At 40.9% G+C, this 24,760-nt stretch overlaps 1 protein-coding gene across 1 annotated transcript; it reads right to left on the bottom strand.

The window, feature by feature from the left end:
- Window positions 1-23,201, bottom strand: rswl (tRNA methyltransferase roswell). Its single transcript, XM_045769995.2, has 7 exons — window positions 22,449-23,201; window positions 20,788-21,622; window positions 14,168-14,284; window positions 10,621-10,841; window positions 7,213-7,295; window positions 5,347-5,494; window positions 1-568 (listed from the first exon to the last, which is right to left on the bottom strand). The coding sequence occupies exons 1-7, from the start codon at window positions 22,547-22,549 to the stop codon at window positions 550-552; spliced, it is 1,524 nt and encodes a 507-aa protein (XP_045625951.2). The 5' UTR covers window positions 22,550-23,201; the 3' UTR covers window positions 1-549.
- Between the last annotated feature and the right edge of the window lie 1,559 nt (window positions 23,202-24,760).

The following is a 24,760-nucleotide window of genomic DNA, read 5'->3' as shown; positions in this document are numbered from 1 at the left end:
CTTGGTCTAATACACTCATATCAGCTCGGATAGCTTCGGGAAGTCGACAGGGCTCCCCCCAGAAAATAATGCTATATACAATACAATATTTTGTTTACAGTTTATATACAAGTGTGCATAAGCCTGATAACAGCACTTGTGTGTTCAACATCACTAAGTATTTATCACAAATTCTAATGTTCTTGCTCTCTTCATATCAGAATTAACTGTACATTATATTAATTCTTTAAACAAGGGTGAAATTATTAAGTTTCAAAGTTAAGGCAGTTGGCAAAGGATTCATTTATAAATATTCTCAGCAGAATTCCATAAGAAATTGCTTGTACAACGGTGATCCTACCTTAAATGTGTACAATACGCTATCTGTGACCATGGACTGGCAGGGCACATACCGCTTAAGTCCCGTCGCTGCCCTTCATACCAACATCATGATCGTTACCTCTGACCACACAACTGGTTAACCCACCGCACATTACAGCATTTTAATCATACAAGATCCACTATGGATTCTGCGCTTCAGTCCTGCCATCCTGTGCTTCTTAGGTGAACCTAATACATCTTGTATTTCCTGTGGAGAAAGAAGCATACAAATAAAATATTGTATGTTCTATGAAATAAAATAAGTATAAAATTTTTATGACATCTCTCATGTAATACCGGTACTATATAGTATATACTGTATAATAGTTTAACCCTTAAACCGCACATGTTGGGGGCTCGGAAGCAAAAAATATTAAAAATATGTATAAATAACTTAAAAATGTTGAGCAAATCTCCAACTTATTAGCTTCAGCGTTATGAAACTTTCATAAAAATATTTTCAGAAATATATTTTAGACGAATTATTTTAAAATAAAAAATGTTATGTTGATAAGGAGAACAGCTCCTATTAATTGGAACTGAGGGATAAATCAGTAATAAAGAGATGCAAGCACCTGTCCGACGCTCAAAAGAAGAAGAATAGTAGTAAGAAGTGTCCACAAAGTGGTTATGTAGCTGGAGTCTTTATAGCATTGCTGAGTAATACTTAGTTACTCATTATTATTTGTGTTATTATGTTATTATGCTCTATTTTGTACTTAGTTACTCATTATTATTTATGTTATTATGCTCTATTTTGTACTTAGTTACTCATTATTATTTATGTTATTATGCTCTATTTTGTACTTAGTTACTCATTACTATTTATGTTATTATGCTCTATTTTGTCATATATCATATAAAATACATTGTCCAATGTTAATATATGTTACTTTCATCAATGTCCCAAAAATATTATTTTAGGGGATTTTTTTTTGGTAAGATTTGTTTTGTTCTCCTTTGTTTATTATTTGATTTTGTTGTAACCTTCACATCCTGAAGAGTGCAGACCCTTTCCTATGTGTAGATACAATTAAATTGGTCAACAAATAAATCAGTCAATTCGCAGAACTTGGGACTTTGAATTTTTTTAGCCTGATTTTTTTTTCTCAGATTTCAAACTCTATTTTCTTTGTCTCTTTAGGTTGTTTTGATGATTAGGGACCAGATTAGAGCTTTTTCACTTATTTAAAGTATACCCTAAATATATCTCCTAAGTTATTGTAATTATTATAATAATCCCTATATTTTGTTTTTTGAGGGTTATTTTTTCTTAACTTCATTTCAACACACATTGACCTACAACTTTCACATATTCGAGTACGAATGCCAAACAGTGTTTATTAAAACATACAATTAAATTAACTAATTAGAACTAACTTTATTCTTTGTTGATAACTTCAACTTCAATTATCTCTGAAACTAGAGTTTCAACTTTGAGTCGCTTCTAAAATTCCAGTTTTTGACCCATTCTCACCATTTTGACACATTGTGTGCTCAGCTGTCGGTTCTACAATCCCTTCAGAATGGATTTTTCATAAACCCTATACATTTGCAGTTATAGTTGGTTTTGGTTTAAATTTGCCGCATATTTCAAATGCCATAATGATGATTTTTTTTACAGTAAACTATACTGAAAATCTGTACTTTAATTTGATGAAAATGAAGATCATATGTTATTCTGAGAGAATAATAAAACCAAATGAACAATTGGTGATAGTTTATACTTTTTATTCCAATTTGAAAATCTGAAGTTTCCAATATTCAATTTTAAAATTATTTTTGATTCTCTTGTTGTTCAAGTTATGTTGTGATCATTTAAACTAAGTTTGAACATTTGCCTAGTTGATTATGCACAAAAAATTAAAGTGTTTGTGCAAGTTTTAAAAACTTGAGTTATCTCAAATCATATATGTATGTTTTGCATGATTTAATGGTTAAAAGAGACTACAGTATTCATTAAAATTCTGAAAACATGTGATTAATACACATGATTATATATTCTCTCTCTCTGGCTGTATCCGTAATTCCTGGATGCAGTAAACTACGAAATTTTGCAAAATGTTGCATTTATCAAGAGTAATGGAAATATTTAGAGAACAAACATGGAAGATTCTGTCAAAAATAATGGAATACACATACATGATTTACAAACTAATATATTCCAAACCAGATTTGGCTTGTATTTTGCAACAAGATATGTTGACCCAAAATTTGAGTACAATAAATGTACACGTATGGTGGAAACAAAATAAAGTATATTGTGTTGCATTTGAACCCCTTTTAATCAACAGTTTGTGGAGGATCACGGATCTAAAAAATAACCACTCCTTATATACCCACAACCTGGATAAGATCAAATGCTACTTTCTACTTCTGTGGTTACTTAAATCTTGTAAAAATAATTTTAAGCCTTCATACAACAATATTCTTAATTTAAGAGTTTTAAAATACAAATTGTAAAAATATAGCACTTAGTGCAAGGAAAAACCTGTGTGGGTGGATATACAGTACCAGGCTTCTGTGACAATATTGGCTTTACTGGAACCAAGTACAGTACCATTTCCCATTGACTTGCAATGAGGCAGGAAGAAAGTGAGAATTAGGGATCAACTCACCACTGAAGTGAACCACTCTTAAAAAATGAGTGTCATAAAACTCCAAACTACCTCCAAGAATGTCGGATAATTTGAAAATTACCAAACAAAATTCTGCAAACAAGCGAGGGTTAACTTTTATCAACGTTATCACTTGTCACCTGCGAACTCACTGCCTCACTCGAGCCCTGTGAGGCAGTGGGTCTACACTCGAGCCCTGCGAGACAGAGGGTCTACACTTGAGCCCTGTGAGGGTCGAGTGTAGCCTCACAGGTCTATACTCGAGCCCTGCGCTACTTAACAAAACCCACGGGATGAATGGCGGAGGGCTGAAGGTATGCTCATAAGCCATCAAAACTGCTGAATTGCATCCTGATAAACTGCAAACTCCTATGTCAGGCCTCGAGCTGGATGGGGAAGCCATAAGTACCCACCCGAGGATATTAGGTGGATAAATTTGCCATGTTGTGAAGGATATTAGCCCCCTGGACTGTCACACAGACATGTTGTGAAGGATACTAGCTCCCTGGACTGTCACACAGACATGGTGTGAAGGATACTAGCCCCCTGGACTGTCACACAGACATGTTGTGAAGGATACTAGCCCCCTGGACTGTCACACAGACATGTTGTGAAGGATACTAGCCCCCTGGACTGTCACACAGACATGTTGTGAAGGATACTAGCCCCCTGGACTGTCACACAGACATGTTGTGAAGGATACTAGCCCCCTGGACTGTCACACAGACATGTTGTGAAGGATACTAGCTCCTGGGACTGTCACACAGACATGGTGTGAAGGATACTAGCTCCTGGGACTGTCACACAGACATGGTGTGAAGGATACTAGCTCCTGGGACTGTCACACAGACATGGTGTGAAGGATATTAGCCCCCTGGACTGTCACACAGACATGTTGTGAAGGATACTAGCCCCCTGGGACTGTCACACAGACATGGTGTGAAGGATATTAGCCCCCTGGACTGTCACACAGACATGGTGTGAAGGATACTAGCTCCTGGGACTGTCACACAGACATGGTGTGAAGGATATTAGCCCCCTGGACTGTCACACAGACATGGTGTGAAGGATACTAGCTCCTGGGACTGTCACACAGACATGGTGTGAAGGATATTAGCCCCCTGGACTGTCACACAGACATGGTGTGAAGGATACTAGCTCCTGGGACTGTCACACAGACATGTTGTGAAGGATATTAGCCCCCTGGACTGTCACACAGACATGGTGTGAATGATACTAGCTCCTGGGACTGTCACACAGACATGGTGTGAAGGATACTAGCTCCTGGGACTGTCACACAGACATGGTGTGAAGGATACTAGCTCCTGGGACTGTCACACAGACATGGTGTGAAGGATACTAGCTCCTGGGACTGTCACACAGACATGGTGTGAAGGATACTAGCTCCTGGGACTGTCACACAGACATGGTGTGAAGGATACTAGCTCCTGGGACTGTCACACAGACATGGTGTGAAGGATACTAGCTCCTGGGACTGTCACACAGACATGGTGTGAAGGATACTAGCCCCCTGGACTGTCACACAGACATGTCATAACTAGCTCCCTGGACTGTCACACAGACATGCAGGCATGACAGATCTTCTCACAGAAAGGAGCAGCCAAGTCAAACACCTTGCAATAATAATCTCAGAAGACCAAGTATTTAGAGAGCACAATAAAGCAAACACAGCAACAGTCAGAAAAATATTAAGTAGATGCAGCGAACGTTCAGAACAAAGAATGCCACACCAATGATGGTACTGTACTCTCCAAAGCACTGGAGCGACCTTGTATGGAATATTATTAATCAGTTCTCACTTGCCCTTTCAAGGCAGGTGAGAGTGTAGAGCTGGAAAATGTAGAGAGATCCTTTTCTGCATGCATAGAATAAGTGACAAACTTAATGACTGACTCAAAGCAAAAATTGGAACAGTTTCTGCTGGAGTTACCAGATCAGTCTGGCTATGATGGTTATCTGGGCCAGGTAACCAGGATAAGCTGGCTACAGGCTAGGATGTGGAAGTAGAACTCTCAAAATCATCAACAGGTAACAGGTAAAAAATATGTGATCAAATGAAAGTATATTTCACATTGTTGTATTCCCCAGTTTGTGTGTATGTCTCAGTGCTTCCTAAAATTATGGTTGTTACACTACAAAACCGTTTTGAGAATATGTAGCTTAAAATAATAAAAGAACAGTAAATTGGGGGTATATATATTTTAGTTATAAGTAAATTGGGGGTATATATATATTTTAATTATAAGTAAATTGGGGGTATATATATATTTTAATTATAAGTGAATTAAGCCTTCAAATCAGCCAGTTCTGAGAGCTAACTGATAAAACCCAAATTCTTGTACTGTACCTGTGTGGCAGTTCACGGCCCAAGGAGTTAAACTTGCCTCTTCTTTGTTTATCAACTCTCTTCCGGATCATGGCTTCTAGCTCTTCGTCAGTGGGCTCGGGTTTAATTTTCCTTCTTGGTACGTGTCTGAGCGAATATTGCCAGTTGCCTGCAAATGTTGTGTGGGACAATGATTATGTGAATAAATAGCTATTTGCCTTCAAATCATAATAAAACAGAAACAAATGTAGTATACTAGTATTAAAAACTATGCTATGTACAAGCTTATATGACAGTCAAGCATTTGATGTCTGTTCAATGTGAAATATTGAAATTAATGAAAAACTTGTAAAGAGGGGCAGCAGTGAATCTGTCCATCCAAACATACCAAAATAATTATGTGTAGTTAACTAGAAACCTCATTTGAAGGTCCTTTGTGAGGCCAAGAGAGGTTTTGGAAGGGTTACGAGTTTTCAGTATTGTGAATGTACCCAGTACCTTCCATCAGTAATTCAAACCAGACTAAGTTTATCTTCAGTGATTCCCTAGCATCTTTAATGACTCTGCAGGGATGTTTGTTAAGTTTCCTGTGATGTTGGTGGCAGAATGTCATACTGCCTCAATGTACATGAACTTGGTCATATAACACACCAGACACTACATGGTTCAATAAGGCAAGAAAATTATACACTATTGATGATATAAAGCTGAAGGCTTACTTATAGGACCGCTATTGAGGCTTGAGAGTCACAAAAGAATAGATCACTGTAGGCAAGAGAACAGACATTCTGGAGGGGTTTATTCATAAACCCAGATAATTTAAGCACCTCAAAGAAGTTACAAATGTTTGCCAACAGAAAGCTCAAAATTACATTCCATATTTTACAGGGGCCCCTCAGGAATTTAGACACTTTTCTGTAATATTTGGACTTTGGAGAAGAGATCCGGTGGCCTAATTTGGTTTGTTGTTTAGAAGAATGCATAACAGGGAGTTACCACTGCATTTACAAGTAAACAGAGCAGCAACTGTTGGTAGAAACTGTGCCTGACACATGACCCATTGGATAACTATTAACAAATGTTGACCATGTAAACCATGAGAGTATATAACATACTGTCACATAATTCCCCAGCATAGCAGCAGAAACTGCCTCTTCCTGCTCACCTTCGTTGACCATCACTCTGCATATCGCCTGTATACGACCAGTATGAAGTTCAATCCAGACGTATGTCTGGAAAGCACCCTAATCACCCTCCACCCAGACCCCAGAGCCCCAGGCAGGTGCAAGCTAGACCTGCTGACTCATAGATACCAGTGAGTAACAAGCAGTCTCGCTGCTGGTTTGTAGTTCCAAGCCTCAGTGACAAAGGATGTGACGTCACCAGCAGGGCTATAAGCGCCCAGACCTCGCTCACCACGATAGTCTCTCCTCAGGTGTTCGGAGTATAACATTATGACCTACACTTGACGCTTGTCTCCAGCTGCTTCACGTGCAGGGTTCTATTTTTTATTTATGTAAATATTCCTTCAGTCTCACCTACACTGTTGTATCAACATAAGTTTATTCATGTGTATTTGTTATCATTTTTCTTGTGTGCTAGCCAAGTGTATTCTATCAGGGGGTTTCAGATATTTTTCATGTGTTTGTTCATTATTAATAGCAGAGTAAATTGAGTTAATTTTTCGTCTGATTATTTTTTCAATCCTGTGCAATTTTCACACTGCCAAGGGCCAAAGCGTCACTTTTTTTGGTGGGATTAATACGAGGTGCGAGCCACATTACATCTGCCGAGTATAGCCGTAATACTGCGTCACGTCACAATACCTATATGAAAACATCAGTAGGAGCCATGAGGAGGATTTGAACCTACACACTGGTTACATACCTGTATGCTTTATGTCCAACATAATTCTGAGAACTTGGTTTAGGGTCAGTGACTTTGAAGAACCAGAGCCCCAGGACAAATATCTGAAAGGTGTATTATTGTTTTATAGAACAATTCTGTATACAATACTGGTAACATTACATTTAAGCCTTCATGATTATTTTTCAGAAACTCTTTAGAAATCATGTTTGTTAGTTTCATCAACATCTGCAACAAATGTGATAGGTTTAGTTTTTATTTTCATCACAATAGTAGACAAAGCAATATAGTAAAGGAAAAATGTGGGCATTACTGTATTATGTTCTCCCATGTAACATGTAACACCATGTTACTCTCCCTGATGAACCCATCCTTCACTGTCACCATGTTACTCTCCCTGATGAACCCATCCTTCACTGTCACCATGTTACTCTCCCTGATGAACCCATCCTACACTATCACCATGTTACTCTCCCTGATGAACCCATCCTTTACTATCACCATGTTACTCTCCCTGATGAACCCATCCTACACTATCACCATGTTACTCTCCCTGATGAACCCATCCTACACTGTCACCATGTTACTCTCCCTGATGAACCCATCCTTCACTATCACCATGTTACTCTCCCTGATGAACCCATCCTTCACTATCACCATGTTACTCTCCCTGATGAACCCATCCTTCACTATCACCATGTTACTCTCCCTGATGAACCCATCCTTCACTATCACCATGTTACTCTCCCTGATGAACCCATCCTTCACTATCACCATGTTACTCTCCCTGATGAACCCATCCTTCACTATCACCATGTTACTCTCCCTGATGAACCCATCCTACACTGTCACCATGTTACTCTCCCTCATGAACCCATCCTTCACTGTCGCCATGTTACTCTCCCTGATGAACCCATCCTTCACTATCACCATGTTACTCTCCCTGATGAACCCATCCTACACTGTCACCATGTTACTCTCCCTGATGAACCCATCCTACACTATCACCATGTTACTCTCCCTGATGAACTCATCCTACACTATCACCATGTTACTCTCCCTGATGAACCCATCCTACACTATCACCATGTTACTCTCCCTGATGAACCCATCCTACACTATCACCATGTTACTCTCCCTGATGAACCCATCCTACACTGTCACCATGTTACTCTCCCTGATGAACCCATCCTACACTATCACCATGTTACTCTCCCTGATGAACCCATCCTACACTGTCACCATGTTACTCTCCCTGATGAACCTATCCTTCACTATCACCATGTTACTCTCCCTGATGAACCCATCCTTCACTATCATCATGTTACTCTCCCTGATGAACCATCCTACACTATCATCATGTTACTCTCCCTGATGAACCCATCCTTCACTATCATCATGTTACTCTCCCTGATGAACCATCCTACACTATCATCATGTTACTCTCCCTGATGAACCCATCCTTCACTATCACCATGTTACTCTCCCTGATGAACCCATCCTTCACTATCACCATGTTACTCTCCCTGATGAACCCATCCTTCACTATCACCATGTTACTCTCCCTGATGAACCCATCCTTCACTATCATCATGTTACTCTCCCTGATGAACCCATCCTTCACTATCACCATGTTACTCTCCCTCATGAACCCATCCTTCACTATCACCATGTTACTCTACCTCATGAACCCATCCTTCACTATCACCATGTTACTCTCCCTGATGAACCCATCCTTCACTATCACCATGTTACTCTCCCTGATGAACCCATCCTTCACTATCACCATGTTACTCTCCCTGATGAACCCATCCTACACTATCACCATGTTACTCTCCCTGATGAACTCATCCTACACTATCACCATGTTACTCTCCCTGATGAACCCATCCTACACTATCACCATGTTACTCTCCCTGATGAACCCATCCTACACTATCACCATGTTACTCTCCCTGATGAACCCATCCTACACTGTCACCATGTTACTCTCCCTGATGAACCCATCCTACACTATCACCATGTTACTCTCCCTGATGAACCCATCCTACACTGTCACCATGTTACTCTCCCTGATGAACCTATCCTTCACTATCACCATGTTACTCTCCCTGATGAACCCATCCTTCACTATCATCATGTTACTCTCCCTGATGAACCATCCTACACTATCATCATGTTACTCTCCCTGATGAACCCATCCTTCACTATCATCATGTTACTCTCCCTGATGAACCATCCTACACTATCATCATGTTACTCTCCCTGATGAACCCATCCTTCACTATCACCATGTTACTCTCCCTGATGAACCCATCCTTCACTATCACCATGTTACTCTCCCTGATGAACCCATCCTTCACTATCACCATGTTACTCTCCCTGATGAACCCATCCTTCACTATCATCATGTTACTCTCCCTGATGAACCCATCCTTCACTATCACCATGTTACTCTCCCTCATGAACCCATCCTTCACTATCACCATGTTACTCTCCCTCATGAACCCATCCTTCACTATCACCATGTTACTCTCCCTCATGAACCCATCCTTCACTATCACCATGTTACTCTCCCTCATGAACCCATCCTTCACTATCACCATGTTACTCTACCTCATGAACCCATCCTTCACTATCACCATGTTACTCTCCCTGATAAACCCACCCTTCACTATCACCATGTTACTCTCCCTGATGAACCCATCCTTCACTATCACCATGTTACTCTCCCTCATGAACCCATCCTTCACTATCACCATGTTACTCTCCCTGATGAACCCATCCTTCACTATCACCATGTTACTCTCCCTGATGAACCCATCCTTCACTATCACCATGTTACTCTCCCTCATGAACCCATCCTTCACTATCACCATGTTACTCTCCCTGATGAACCCATCCTTCACTATCACCATGTTACTCTCCCTCATGAACCCATCCTTCACTATCACCATGTTACTCTCCCTCATGAACCCATCCTTCACTATCATCATGTTACTCTCCCTGATGAACCATCTTACACTATCATCATGTTACTCTCCCTGATGAACCCATCCTTCACTATCACCATGTTACTCTCCCTGATGAACCATCCTACACTATCATCATGTTACTCTCCCTGATGAACCCATCCTTCACTATCACCATGTTACTCTCCCTGATGAACCCATCCTACACTATCAACAAGTTACACAGGAAACTGTCACATTGAACTTTTCACTAAAGAAAAAAAGAAAAGCCAGAGCTGAAAAGAAAGTTTTCTACTGCAGAATTTCCTAATCTGCCCTTTGTAAAGTAAGGAACTGGCTAACACTAGAGAAAGTACATGTACAATATTATTCTCAGCCACATGTTGGTATAAAAAATTAGTTTAAGATAATTTCTTTATCTTGGGTTTAATAAAGTCACACTAGTTTTTCATCTCACCTGTCTAGTGGCAACTTCTTCATGCTAATTCCTTGCCTTTTAGCTTTAGCAAGGGTCAGGGGCTCACTCTTAGTTTTATCAACTATTCCCCCAATGATGTAAACAGCATCGTGGTCATAGTGTACCAATTCTTCGTGGCAGTGTGGAGTGAGATACACTAACTTATCTCGGGGAAACTTGTCCACATAACTCTCCGGTGTCACTATCAATGGGAACTCTGGCTGGAAATTAAAGTATCACATTAGAAAATACTGTAAAACAATTTCCCTGAACAACCCAATTAATTAATTAAAACCAATAGCTTACTGAATTATAACTACTGGGAAATGTTAATTCATCCTATTTCAACACATTATGGTAGCTTTCTTTTACAGAATATTTAAATGTCAATAAAATACTGAATACTGTAAGTGAATACCATAAGGCATAAGGTATTCAGTTACAATCTGGTTCCCCTATGCATGAGTTTGATATAAATGAAGAGCTTGACTAACCTGTACATAATACATGTAATATTCAGGATGAGGGTTAACAGTTACTGATACCATTCCCATCTACAACATATTTCCTGACATCTACACTTAGGCTCCAGAACCATCAGCTGCAACAGTCTTCTAAAAGTTTATTTACTATATCTCCCACCATCTTTGTGGTCCTTCCATCATGTTACATACCACTTTATTGTCAACCCTATTTCCTTGCATGGAATACAAAACAATTTGTTATTAGTGGTGTAAAAACCCAGTGTTGAATGTAATGAAATGTCATTTTCTGGATAAAGCCCCGGAGGCTTCCTGAAGCTATCCAAACTGATATGTGCTATATTAGTTTGGGGTTATCAGTTACGGGAGTTCCTATTCCTACTGGGAACCATGAGCCAGAAACTGGTCCCCTCAGAGAGGTGCAGGGAACAATGGCACATGAGCACTTTACATTTAAAGTACAGTATGTCATATTCCCTCATCAATCGGCGTGGGCACCCAGATAGATAGGCGAAACAAAACAAACGGCTAGTCGGTAAAATTGCGATCTACAGCCAGAAAGAGCAAAGAAACTCCAGTTAAAAGAAAAGAAAAGAAGAAGAAAAGATCAGAAACTAGCAACTCTGTCCCCAACTAGTACTCCCACTTGTTAGCATTTCCCCCCTTCCCCAGCACCAGTGTAGGGGGTTCCGGCTCAGCCAAGCCAGCCCTCACCACCACAGTTCTAGGCCTGATGTAAAACCCAAAAACTGGCGACTGGAAGGAGGGAGGGTGTCAAGGAGGCTCAGGGGCTTCGCCCAGAAAATGGCATTTCATCACATTCAGCGCCAATTTTCTCGGGGAGCCCTGTTGGCTCCCTGAAGCTAACTACCCACAGAGAAGAAAAACGGGAATTTACCCGGGAGGCAGCAGAACCACAAGTCTCAAGTCGAAGAAGAGACCGATGGCTACAACAGACGCCGCAATGCAACACAAAGCCGCAGAGGGGCCCAGAACGTTCACGAGATATTCAGCAGCCAGGATCCTGTTCGACCTCCTAAACCCCCGTGCCCGAATGTCAACCCAGGATATGTTTCCAAAAACCACAGCGAACGCCACATACTTCCGTACATCATGGGCACGAAGGTAGACTGCAAGCTGGCTGGACTTGATAACAGTGCAGACATCCTGAGACATATAAGCCATGGAACAGGTAACCAAGGAAACCAGATCCATCCAAAGAGCATCCTCCGTGACAGAACCAGTGGCTCTCAGGTAGCAGCGTAAAACTGCTTCTATTTTAAACTAAAAAACTAAACTAAAAAAAGGTGTACATACACCTCCTACCCAACCTAGCATCCACCATCAATGGACCTCTTCAGAAGCCTGCCATCTCATTCTTCGTGAGAAAAGAAGAAGACTGCAAGCCTAACAAAACGATGACTTGGACCAAAGGAAGAGAAACCCCCGGTGCCGGAGGCGAGTATGAAGCTCCCCAACCCGAGTCCTGGAGGCCAAGGCCAACAAAAATAAGGTCTTCCAAAACAATCACCGACCGAATGAACCACCACAAAAACAAGGAAAAGAAAGAACCGGATCCAAAGACCAGGAAGGTTTAAGTGGAGCATGAGCAGGCCGCAGAAAAAAAAATAAACATGAAAAATTTGTGGAACGAAGCAGAAGTAACATCCACCCCGAATGCAAGCTGGAGCGGCTCTGCCAACGCCACACGATAGGAAGTAACAGTATTCGGCATGAGACACCAGACCAGAAAAAGCCAAGAGAGAGAGAAAGGAAAAGACAACCCGGTCTGAAATTGCAGAAAACTTTTGAAAAGAAGGTACAGACAGAAAGTCGTCCTAGAGACTTCATACAGTACAATACTGTCGCCTCGAAGAAGACCACATTTGGGATACTATCAAAGAAGCCACCTGATCACCATAGAAATGGCAATACACATACATCAGAAGACCAGACGTGAAGTGTGGAGCAGTAAAGCGAACCAGCAAGGTACCTCACAGGCCCGATCTGCTGGTAGAGGCGGAGCCGCGGAAAGACGGCCTGGTTCGGACACCGAGCAATCAGCACCTGAAACCAAGGCTGGTCTGGCTACCATGGAGCCAGGGAAAGAGCCCTCACCTGAGAGGACTCGAAGCGAGCCAGGACCTGGGCCTGGAGACAAGACAGTCCATGGCTGGACTGGGAGGAAGAGGTACAGACAACCCTCACCTCGACCAGTCTTGCCGAAAAGCATCTACCACGACAGCCTCGCAGTCGGGAAATGGTGCCATGTACAATGGAAGACGCCAAGACCACACCGTCACGAAGAGGTTCACCTCTGGGCAGTCGGAAATCCGGCAAAGCTAATGGAAAGACTTGGCATCGACCATCCACTCTGAGGAAAGAGGAATGAATCGAGACAGGCCTTCTGCCAGAACATTGGACACGCCCCTAAATGTGAACCGCGCCGAGAGCCAAACCCCGAGAACTATTTGACATGCTATTTCACATAGCCAACAATTAATGTTAGTGAACGTTCAACTACAAGTCGTGAGGCGCAGATCTTTGGCTCCATTATACAATTTATTAAGTCTAAGTGGGTCACCTGGTAAATTACTATCTCCTAACTGAAAATAATTTAGATTCTACATAGAACACTGTGGGGCTTTCATATGTTTCTTTCCTTTAACTAGTTTCATGTCTAGGGGTCCATTTCATTCATCAAGGGGGTACAGTCGGGTTCATTCACGACGCACAATCGAGAATTCTGGGTTTGAATCTCAGACGGGACAGAAATGGTTGGGCACATTTCCTTTCCCTCTCATGCCTCTATTCACCTAGCAGGAAGTAGGTACTCAGGAGCTAGTCAACTTATTGTGGGGTAATTCTACCCTGGAGGGGTTGGGATGGGGGGTCTATTCGACCTCGATAAAAGTCTAACCTGCATGAATACACTCTGGCTTCCTGTCCCCCAACACAGTGAATTATATATTTAAATTATTGTATTCTAAATTAATTGGTCACCTGTACTCTTCTCATTTGTACATGATTATGCCATAGGATACCAAACATTTAGGACAACAAACCTTATACATTATTGGTATGAATTTTTGCAGCCGACGCATAGTGTCCTCAGAGCCGTCTGCATTACAGAGGTGGATGGCATATGGATCATTGTGGATCCTGTTCTCGCCAATCAACATCTATAAAATATAAAGACAAGTTTGACTTAAAAACATATAATTTGCATCATAGTTTAGAATAACAAAATAGGAAAAACAAGAAGAAACAAGGTTTAAAGTTTTAATTTAAAGCACCATTATAAGATATCATTATTGGTTACTCCCTGAAATAAGGTCCATTGTGCCATTTGATCAGGATTGCCAACAGTCAGGCAGGGCAACAGTCTGACACTGGCACCACAAGAAACATTTGAAATACCCTATAGTCCCTACAAGGTCATACTGGTTAGCTGGAAAGTTGTATACAATGGACAAAAACCAAAGTTGAATGTAATGAACCGCCAATTTCTAGGTAAGTCCCTGTGGCTCCCTGAAGCTATATACAAATGAGATGGTTCCCATCTACCAGGTCACATCAGCCATGGAGTTCTTCAGGCCTACTGTGGACCAGTACCATAATCTGGCCCCCCTCAGATGCACAGGGAGCTGTGACATTTCGCAACCTCACCGGGCAAGGCAACTAGAAAGTCAACAAAACAAAACAAACTAACGCTGTGTTCAAAAGAGACTAAAGCCTCAAAACCCGGCTAAAAAAAAATCCCTCAGATATGTAAATAAACGAACGAATTCTCTCGAAACTAGTGCAAGCTCGTTTGTGACATGGCTCATGGCCTGCCGGGGTGTGAGCTGTCAGTTCTAGAGTACAATAGATGTTAACACCCATCCAACAACCTGGAAGGGATGGAGGGGAAATCAGGGAGCCACCGGCACTCACCCGGTATTTCATTACATTCAACACTGGTTTTCTGGGAGCCATCCTTGATGTTCCCTGAAGCTAACTACCCATGGAGAAGGAAGAACACATGGAAACTTACCAGGGAGGAAGAAACACTGTTCAGGAAAGGCAAGTCATGTCTCACAGGTTAAATAGAATTTTATGACCAAGCAACAAGCATTAAGCAAGAAAGAGAAGGGTGGACAGACTGCATTTTCTTGTGGACTGTCAGAAAGTGCTTGATACAGTACCCCTATAAGAGACTGTTGCATAAGTTGGAGAAACAAGTTGGAATAAGCGGTAGGGGTGCTCCAATGGATAAGGGAGTACTGTATCTAAACAACAGGAAACAGAGTGTTACTGTGAGGGGCGAGACCTCAGACTGGCATGATGTCACCAGAAGCATCCCACAGGGTTCTGTACTTGGATCTATCTTAATTGTGATAAACGTGAATGATTCTCCAGAAGGCATAGACTCCTTCCTTTCAATGTTTGCTGATGATGCTAAAATTATGAGAAGGATTAAGACAGGAGGAGGACAGCAAGAGACTACAGGATGACCTGGGCTGAAGGAACGGTCCAACAAATAGCTATTAGAGTTTAACTCGAGCAAGTGCAAAGTGATGAAGATAGGTGTAGGGAGGAGGCCAAATACAAGGAACTAGCTGGGAAAGGAAATCCTTCAGGAGTCAGGAAGATAGAAAGATTTCGGGGCCGATATCCCACCAGACCTGTCCCCTGAAGCCCACATAAAAAGGACAACATCAGCGGCATATGTAAGGCTGCCGAACATGAGAACTGCCTTCAGAAACTTGTGTAAAGAATCATTCAGAACCTTGTATACCTCACATGTCAGATCAATACTGGAATATGCAACTTCATCATAGAGTCCACATCTTGTCAAACACAAAACGAAGTTAAAAAACTTCCAGAGGTACAGTATGCCACTAGGCTAGTCCCTGAGCTGAGAGGTATGAGCTATGAAGAAAGATTACTGGAACTAAACCTCATGACACTGGAAGGCAGAAGAGTCAGGGGAGACATGATCACTACCTATAAAGTTCTCAGAGGAACTGAAAGGGTAGATAAACTGTTTAGCACTGGTGGTACGTGAACAAGGGGGCCACAGATAGAAACTTAGAACCCAAATGAGCCACAGGGACGTTAGATTTTTTTTTTTTTTGTCGGAATAGTTAAGAGATGGAATGCATTAGACAGTGATGTGATGTAGGCAGACTCCATCCAGACTTTCAAATGTAGATATGATAGAGCCCAATAAGCTCAGGAATCTGTACACCAGATACTGGGTGTACAGTAAGTATTGCTAAGTAGGTAAGTACAGTATTGCTAAGATACTGGGGAAGATAGGAGATGTAGATGATTGTAATGCCCTTCAAATTGATCTAGATAAAATAAGTGCTTGGAGCATCAAGTGGCAAATAGAATTTAATGTGAATAAATGCCATGTTATGGAATGTGGAATCTGAGAAAATAGACCCACACAACTTACAAATTATGTGGAAAGGAAATACAGATCTCTAATAAAGAACGAGACCTGGGGGTGGTTTTGGATAGTAAGCTGTCGCCAGAGGAACACATAAAGAACATTGCGAGAGGAGCACATGCGTCGCTTTCTAACTTCAGACTTGCTTTTAATTACATGAATGGTGAAATACTAAAGAAACTGTTCACGACTCTTGTGAAACCAAAATTGGAATATGCAGCAGCTGTATGGTGCAGAAATCTCAAGCAGCACATGAATAAACTGGAAAAGGTGCAGCAGCATGCTACAAAATAGCTTTCAGAACTGAAAAACAAGTTATGTGTAGAGACTAGAGCCGCTAAACATGCCAAAATTAGAAGATAGAAGAAAGAGTGGCAATATGATCACCACTTACAAAATACTAACAGGAATAGACCAAATTGACAAAGAGGAATTCCTTAAACCAGCACCATCACAAAAAAGGGGACACAGATTTAAGCTAAGGAATCAACAAAGGAATTTTTTGATGACAAAGGTGCTGAAAAAAATATTAGAAAGTTTTCTTTTGTAAACAGAGTGGTAGACGATTGGAACAAGTTACATGAGGAGGTAGTGGAAGCCAAAACTGTCAGTAGTTTCAAAGTGTTATACAACAAAGAATATTGGGAAGACGAGACACCATGAGCGTAGCTCTCATCCTGTAACTACACTTAGGTAATCACCAATTGATTGACAGTTTAGAGGTGACCAAAGAGTCAAAGCTCAACCTTTGCAAGCACAACTATGTGAGTACTGCAGGAGTTAGGACGAAGAAGCGACCCCTGGAAGTCATGATTCAAGGCTATACAGTGGGGCCTCGACTTATGATGGTAATCTGTTCCCAGAGACGGATCGTAAGTCGAAATATCGTAAGTCGTAGCGATTTTTCCCATAAGAAATAAAGGGAATTGAATTAATCCGTTCCCCACCCTCCAAAATATTAACTTACAAATACATTTTATACTGAATACAACGTTTTTTCTAACTACAATACAGGACTTAAGTTTATCTTACCTTTATGGAGGTCTCTTGATGGCATATGAAAGATGGTGATGAGGGGGTAGGGAAGAGGTGTTACTGTTTGGAAGGGGAGTCCCCTTCCATTATAACATCAGGCAGTGATGACTTTTCTGGGGTACACTCTCTCTTACGTTTTGCCTGCATACCACTAGGACCTGGTTGTGATTCACTGCTTGTTTGTCTCACTAAAAACCTTTCCAGAGATTTTTATTTTTCCATATGTTTTAATTTTGGTCTGTAGTGAGGCATCACAGTATCATTAAAAAGGTTAAGGCAACGGCCTACTGCACCGTGATTTGGGCGAGTCGTTTCAGCAAAAGTTTGCAATTCTTCCCATGCTGCACACATTTTCTTAATTAATGAGGAAGGGACATTCTGTACCGTCTCCTCCTCTCCTGAAGAAATTTCCTCAGCTGTCTCTTGTTGCTACTTCTTGTGAAGTTCTTCAGTGGTCAGTTCTTCGCTGTGTTCCTCCACCAGCTCACAACACACAACACTCAGAACACTATGAATGCCACTTCTTTTTCTAAATTTTTCAAACCATCCCCTGCTCACCTTAAACTCTTTCACATTTGCATCACTCGTTCCAGGGGTTTTCTTTAAAAGGTCTTCATGCAATTTTCTTGCCTTTTCACAAATGATGGCCTCTGAAACTCTATCACCTGCTAACTCTTTGCTGTGTATCCAAAATAATAATAACTGTTCAACATCCTCAAGTGTTTGTGTTCTATGTTTCGTGATTATTGATACGCCTTTTGCCACTTTAGCACTCATAATGTCCCTTTTCTTAGCCAGTAGGGTGGATATCGTTGACTGAGATTTGTTGTACTGCCTAGCTAGTTCAACAACCCACCCACCATCTTCATATTTACGAATGATCTCTTGTTTCTGTTTCTATGGGTTTTCGCATGTTGAGCCTTACCACTGAATTTCCTGGGACTCATGGCATGATATATAATAATTACTTTAATGTTCAAAATGCAAAAAATCACCACAAAAGTGGAATTTCTTATAGGCGCGATCGTCACTAAGTGGGCAGCTGTAGTAAACTGAGGTAGGTTGGCCACGTGACCGGGAACCACGCGCTCAGTCGACCCGAACGTGTACCAGCAAATATCGTTAGTCGACGACACCATCATATGTCGAGTCGCATTTTTCTATGAAATTTACATCGTAACTCAAAATTATCTTAAGTCGATGCAATCATAGGTCGAGGTACCACTGTATAAGGGCACTGAGGCCCAAGAACATTCACTAAATACCAGGATGACAGAATTGTGTTAGACCTCCAAACCAGCCACACCTGAATATTGGCCCAGGACATATTAGCGAACACAGCTGAGAGAGTACTGTACCATATTTCCTAACATCACGGGCATGACGGTAGACTGGCTGGACTTAATGACACTGTGGATGACCTCAGAAATACAACCCGTGAGACTGGGAACCAAGGAAACAAGATCAACCCATAAAGCATCCAACAAAACAGAATTGGTGACACAAAGGTAGTGGTGGATTGTTGCCACCGAACACACAGGATGGTTGGAGTGGTGACTGATTGGATTTGTGACTGTGGTTGCAGTTGTAGTTGTGAGTGTGGTTGTAGTTGTGTCATTGTGGTTAGAGTGGGTGTAGTATTGGATGGTTAGCCATTGTGGTCATTGTATCACCATTGTGTTAGCCATTGCAGTTTTCATAGTATTTATGGTGACTGGTGGCTGTGGAATGTTAGTTGGTGGTGGTCATGGTGTTGATTTTAGTGTAGTTGTGGTGATGTGATGGGTGATGAGAGTTATGATGTTCGGTGGTGAATGGTGGTAGTTATATTAATATTGTATAATGGTTGTGGTAGTGATGGTAAGTGGTTGTAATATTAGGTGGTACAGTAGTTGAGGGGTATTGATTGTGGGTAGTTACAGCTGATGTGGTGAATGCAGTATATGTGACTGAATAAGGTAAGGTAATTACCAGAGGAAAACACCGAGCCACTACGACTATGTAGCACCTGTAAGGAATATGGATAAGGATTTGGGATAAAACAGAGGGAAGGAAAGGTGTCCAACCACTTGGGCGGTCGGGGATTGGACGCCAATCTGCAAGAAGCAAGACCGTCACTCTACTGTCTAGTCCAAGTGGTTGGGTGTGGCTGAATAGTGATTCTGGTAGTGGGAGTGTTTGAAGCAGTGGGAGTGATTGCTCTGGTGGTTGTGCTTACCTGTATGTTTGGAGAGCGAGTTCAAGTTGCGCGTGGACCCCAGTTTCTAGTTATTGTACCTGGTGCTTCTGTGGTGGCAAAACTATTGGTTGTGGTGGTGGTTTTGGTTGTATCATGGTTGTGTTGTGCTGGTTATAGTTGTGGTATTTGATGGTCACTGTGATAGAGGTTGTTGAGGTATGTCTAGCAGTTGTTATATTGGTGGTTATACATGTATTGGTTGTGGCTGTACTGTGATAGTAGTGATTACACATATTTAGTACAAGCACTTAAATCATGATCAGCTTGGCAGACATCTCACTCATTCTTGCCATTACCTCTACAGCTATTCAGTCCATACACATTTAAAGATAGACTGAGACAATCATCCTCATAGAAGATCAATACAAAGAACATAAGGTTTAAGATATTCAAATGACACCCATCCATTCTCCAAACCTTCCAAGCCAAACAGAATCACGAAAAACCCTGTACACATGCAAATTATCCACAGGAGCACTCCACCACTTCATAAGACTAGGTGTAAATTTCTCAAGAGTTATAGTGTACCATACTGTACAAGTATGTCAAACATTCCCACCTTTGTAACGAACTGATTCCACGTAGTATTGCTTCCTAACAATTGGCATGCTCCGTATACACTCAATCCCCACTAGCTTACACACTCACCATGTTTGACCATCTTTGCTTTCCTCTCCCTCTACCCTAAAACATTCATCAGTTTTATCATTATACATTTATTCAATATGACCAAGCAATTTCAGACTACTACTTTTTTATTATATTTGTTTCTTATTCTATCATTAATCAGTAAGACCACATGTGCTCCTCAGATCGTTTGAGTGACATAAGACACACAATAGATTTTGTCCTGTTCAATACTAGGTTGGAATGAGACTTATGGAAAACTGCATGCATGTTATTTATCTATGATATAGACATATAACACATCCAAACTGACAGCAAATTCTCTGATATCAAAGACAACATACCTGGATCTGATCAGCACAGTTTTGTCGTTCCTTAGATGTCATGTTTTCACCAAAACCTAGGTCTATCACAATGGGTTGACCATACATCATGGCACTGATGACACGCGAGTTATAGAAATGGTTCATGGTACTATCAAGAATCTTTAGGAATATACTGTTTCGCCACAGACCATAGTGGATGCGCCCATCATCTTCCTCTCTCTCTATTGACAAATTTTCTTCTCTAATCTTCTTTTTAAGTTCCTTTTTAATCTTGATATTTTTGTTCTTCATTTCAATTTTGAAGAGAAATGTAAGGTACCTTTTACGTCCAGCTACAGACTTTATTGTGAGTAATTCTTGCCACTCCTCAGGAGTGAAGGTACTGGGCACATATATGCCTTCTTGACGGTACAATTCCACCTCTAATTTGATCAGTTCCTCCAAATCCACTTCCTCATTTTCCTCTGATAGAGTTGTGGGCTCGGTGTTGCCTTCTTTTATACGTTCACTAAAAATAAAATCTGTTTCAGTCTCTGGAACATTATCAACTCTGTTACTAGCTTTATTTAATGAATAATTTTCCCTCTTTGTTATTTTACTCTCAGGAAAGTCATGACTTCTTTGACTTTCTTCTTTGGTTGAAGTTACGGCATTTGATGACGACTGATGGCCTTCTTCCGTACATTTCAATGCTCCGTCATTTCTCTCACTCTGAGTATGCTGCTGTCTTGATGTGCAATACCACTTCACCGATCCCAGTTGTAACCGATGTTCCATCTTCATACCAACCCATCGTGAGCGGCGGGAACTTGTCGAACTAGACCAGCAAGCTCTTGCACATTCTGAAGACAATCTGCAACAACAACACAAATCAAATCATGTAAGCATAGTGTTAAATGATTGTAAAAGTCAGACGGCTATTCTCACTTATGCAAGTGAACACGACCAAGGACAAGCCATGTCAATGGCCGTGCACACACTAAACTACACTATATGTTTGGGTGGTTACACTTGTCACAGTTAAGTAGTCACATTATTGACCTTTTTTCTTGATTCTCTACTTGTGCAAATGTCTGTCTTTTCTTGGCCGCCTTCTTCCTGGAGCACACCTGGAGAGCGTTCTGGGAGTTTTTCTACTCCCCGAACCCGGCCTGAAGCCCAGCTCAACTTGGGATAACTTGGTCCTACACAACTGCTCTTTAGTTCTAGTCACATTTTATGCAATTTCTCCCATCTTTACAACTTATATTTAAAATGTTTCACATTTTTGATATTTCAACTACTATTACTACTACAACTCCTCTCCTAATTAAAGAAACTTATAATTCATTACTTTCTTTAGGTGGACAAAATACAATTTGTCCACTTTCACTACTGACTTCTTAATGTGTTAATAAATTTACTTTATTTACTACTGTACTTTTTAGAAAACATGGAACTGGTACATATTTTAGTCTGTTAAACATAAATTGAACACCAATACTCCATCAGTCATAAGTCTGTGGCACAGTATTATAAATAATAAAACAAATATGAGTAACTTATGTAATTGAATTAAATTCATTATTATTACTCTGCTTCCCCACTTCATAGCGGAAAAAAAGGCCCTTGCCCAAAGACAGATTTATGATTCATTATAAAACTATAATATTAATGTTTGTAACAAAATGTGGTGTTACCGTTGCTGGAAAGTGTTTGTGAAGAATGTCTGCCGTCCCTGTAGAGACAAGTGGTGACGGGCAGATGCACACAGGGTCGGTCCAACCCGAGACGTCATCATCAGACGTGTTGTTGTCGAGAGCTGGGGACAGCCTTCACTTGTTCACTATAATCACGTTCTTCAGTATTTCACGGTCTTCTATATTCCACCATATTTTCCTAATGATAAAAGTAGTTAGCATGCAGGTTTTCTCCTCCGAGAGACTGTGCTGTTCCCTAGTATGCTGCTGGAGCCACCCTAGTATGCTGCTGGAGCCACCATAGTATGCTGCTGGAGGCACCCTAGTATGCTGCTGGAGCCACCCTAGTATGCTGCTGGAGCCACCCTAGTATGCTGCTGGAGCCACCCTAGTATGCTGCTGGAGCCACCCCAGTATGCTGCTGGAGCCACCCCAGTATGCTGCTGGAGCCACCCCAGTATACTGCTGGAGCCACCCTAGTATGCTGCTGGAGCCACCCCAGTATGCTGCTGGAGCCACCCCAGTATGCTGCTGGAGCCACCCTAGTATGCTGCTGGAGCCACTCTAGTATGCTGCTGGAGCCACTCTAGTATGCTGCTGGAGCCACCCCAGTATGCTGCTGGAGCCACTCTAGTATGCTGCTGGAGCCACTCTAGTATGCTGCTGGAGCCACCCTAGTACGCAGCTGGAGCGACCGAAAATGCTGCTAGAGCCACCATAGGATGCTGCGAGACCCGGCACCACAACTCTCCCGCACCGCATCAACTCTTATTTACGAATCACATATTAGTGAACTTATAAACTTGTTCAAATCAGTTTATTTATTTTTAAAATAACTAGAAGATGTATGTAATTTTATTTTAATTATAATATATTAGCTCAAAAATAATTTTAGAATATTTAGATTTTAATCAGATTTAAGGCGAGTCTCTACATTTTATAATGTGGGTTTAAATGATCATAAGAGCTACCCGTACGATAGCTCGGGTAGACCGACGGTCTCTTGGCAACTCCTTAGGTCTGACAGCACAGCCTTATTGATTATTTAGCCTATTTTCTACCACAAATGCGGCTATTTGTTACACTTTTTTATTTATTCTATTTTATTTATTTATATATATACAAGAGTTCTTATATTCTTGTACAGCCACTAGTACGCGTAGCGTTTCGGACAAGTATAACATAGGATAACATAAATCCTATGTTATCCTATGTATTCCTTTAATATACCTACTAATCTCTCTCATTTTTTTCCTGCAATGTACCTGTTAATAATTATATATTTTGGTAGAATTTACCTACTTAAAATTATCTTTTAGATTAAGGACTGCCCGAAACGCTGTGCGTACTGTGGCTTTACAAGAATGTAAAGTTCAAGTTCAAGTATGTTTATTGAGACAAGAAAAAAAATACATCTCAAAGGGATAGAGTAGCTTAGGTTATTTCTACCCCCTCTATTTCAAGTCCCTCGAGGGGAGCACAAATTCAATGAGAACAAAAACACAAATCATAATACAAGAATCCCATTTAACATTTCAGGTTAATATAGAACTCTAAGAGTATAATAGTATACATCCTCAGTAGATATGTAAGGTGCTTTAATTTACGACATAGACCGTTCATGGCATTTTGGGATGCAGCGGTTTCGTGATTTTTGAGCCGAATTCTGACTCTCTGCACCTATTTTCATTTTCAAATTACGACTTTTTTATACAAAAAATATGTCAATTACTGAAAGCGGCGATTGGTCATATTTTGGCCAACCCCCCCCCCCACCAAAAGTTTTCAAAATATCTGAAATGTCGGAAATTTGACTCCTGAACGTGATTTTTTAGCCGAATTCTGAATCTCTGCACCTATTTTAATTTTTAAATTATGACTTTTTATACCGAAAATATGCCAAATACTGAAAACGGCGATGGGTCATATTTTGCCCAAACCCCCCTGCAGTTTTCAAAATATCTGAAATATCGGAAATTTGACTCCTGAGCGTAATTTTTTAGCCAAATTCTGACTCTCTGCACCTATTTTCATTTTCAAATTACGATTTTTTATACCGAAAATATGCCATTTACTGAAAACAGCGATGGGTTAAATTTTGCCCAAACACCCGTGCAGTTTTCAAAATATCTGAAATGTTAGAAAATTGACTCCTGGGCGTGATTTTTTATCCGAATTCTGACTCTCTGCACCTATTTTCATTTTCAAATTACGAATTTTTATACAGAAAATATGCCAATTACTGAAAACGGCGATGGGTCATATTTTGCCCAAACCCCCCTGCAGTTTTCAAAATATCTGAAATGTCGGAA

This window comes from Procambarus clarkii, chromosome 65 (genome assembly GCF_040958095.1).
Source record: "Procambarus clarkii isolate CNS0578487 chromosome 65, FALCON_Pclarkii_2.0, whole genome shotgun sequence".
Taxonomy (NCBI): Eukaryota; Metazoa; Arthropoda; class Malacostraca; order Decapoda; family Cambaridae; genus Procambarus; species Procambarus clarkii.
Note: the sequence above shows the minus strand (reverse complement) of the source record. Positions and strands in the feature narration are given on the sequence as shown.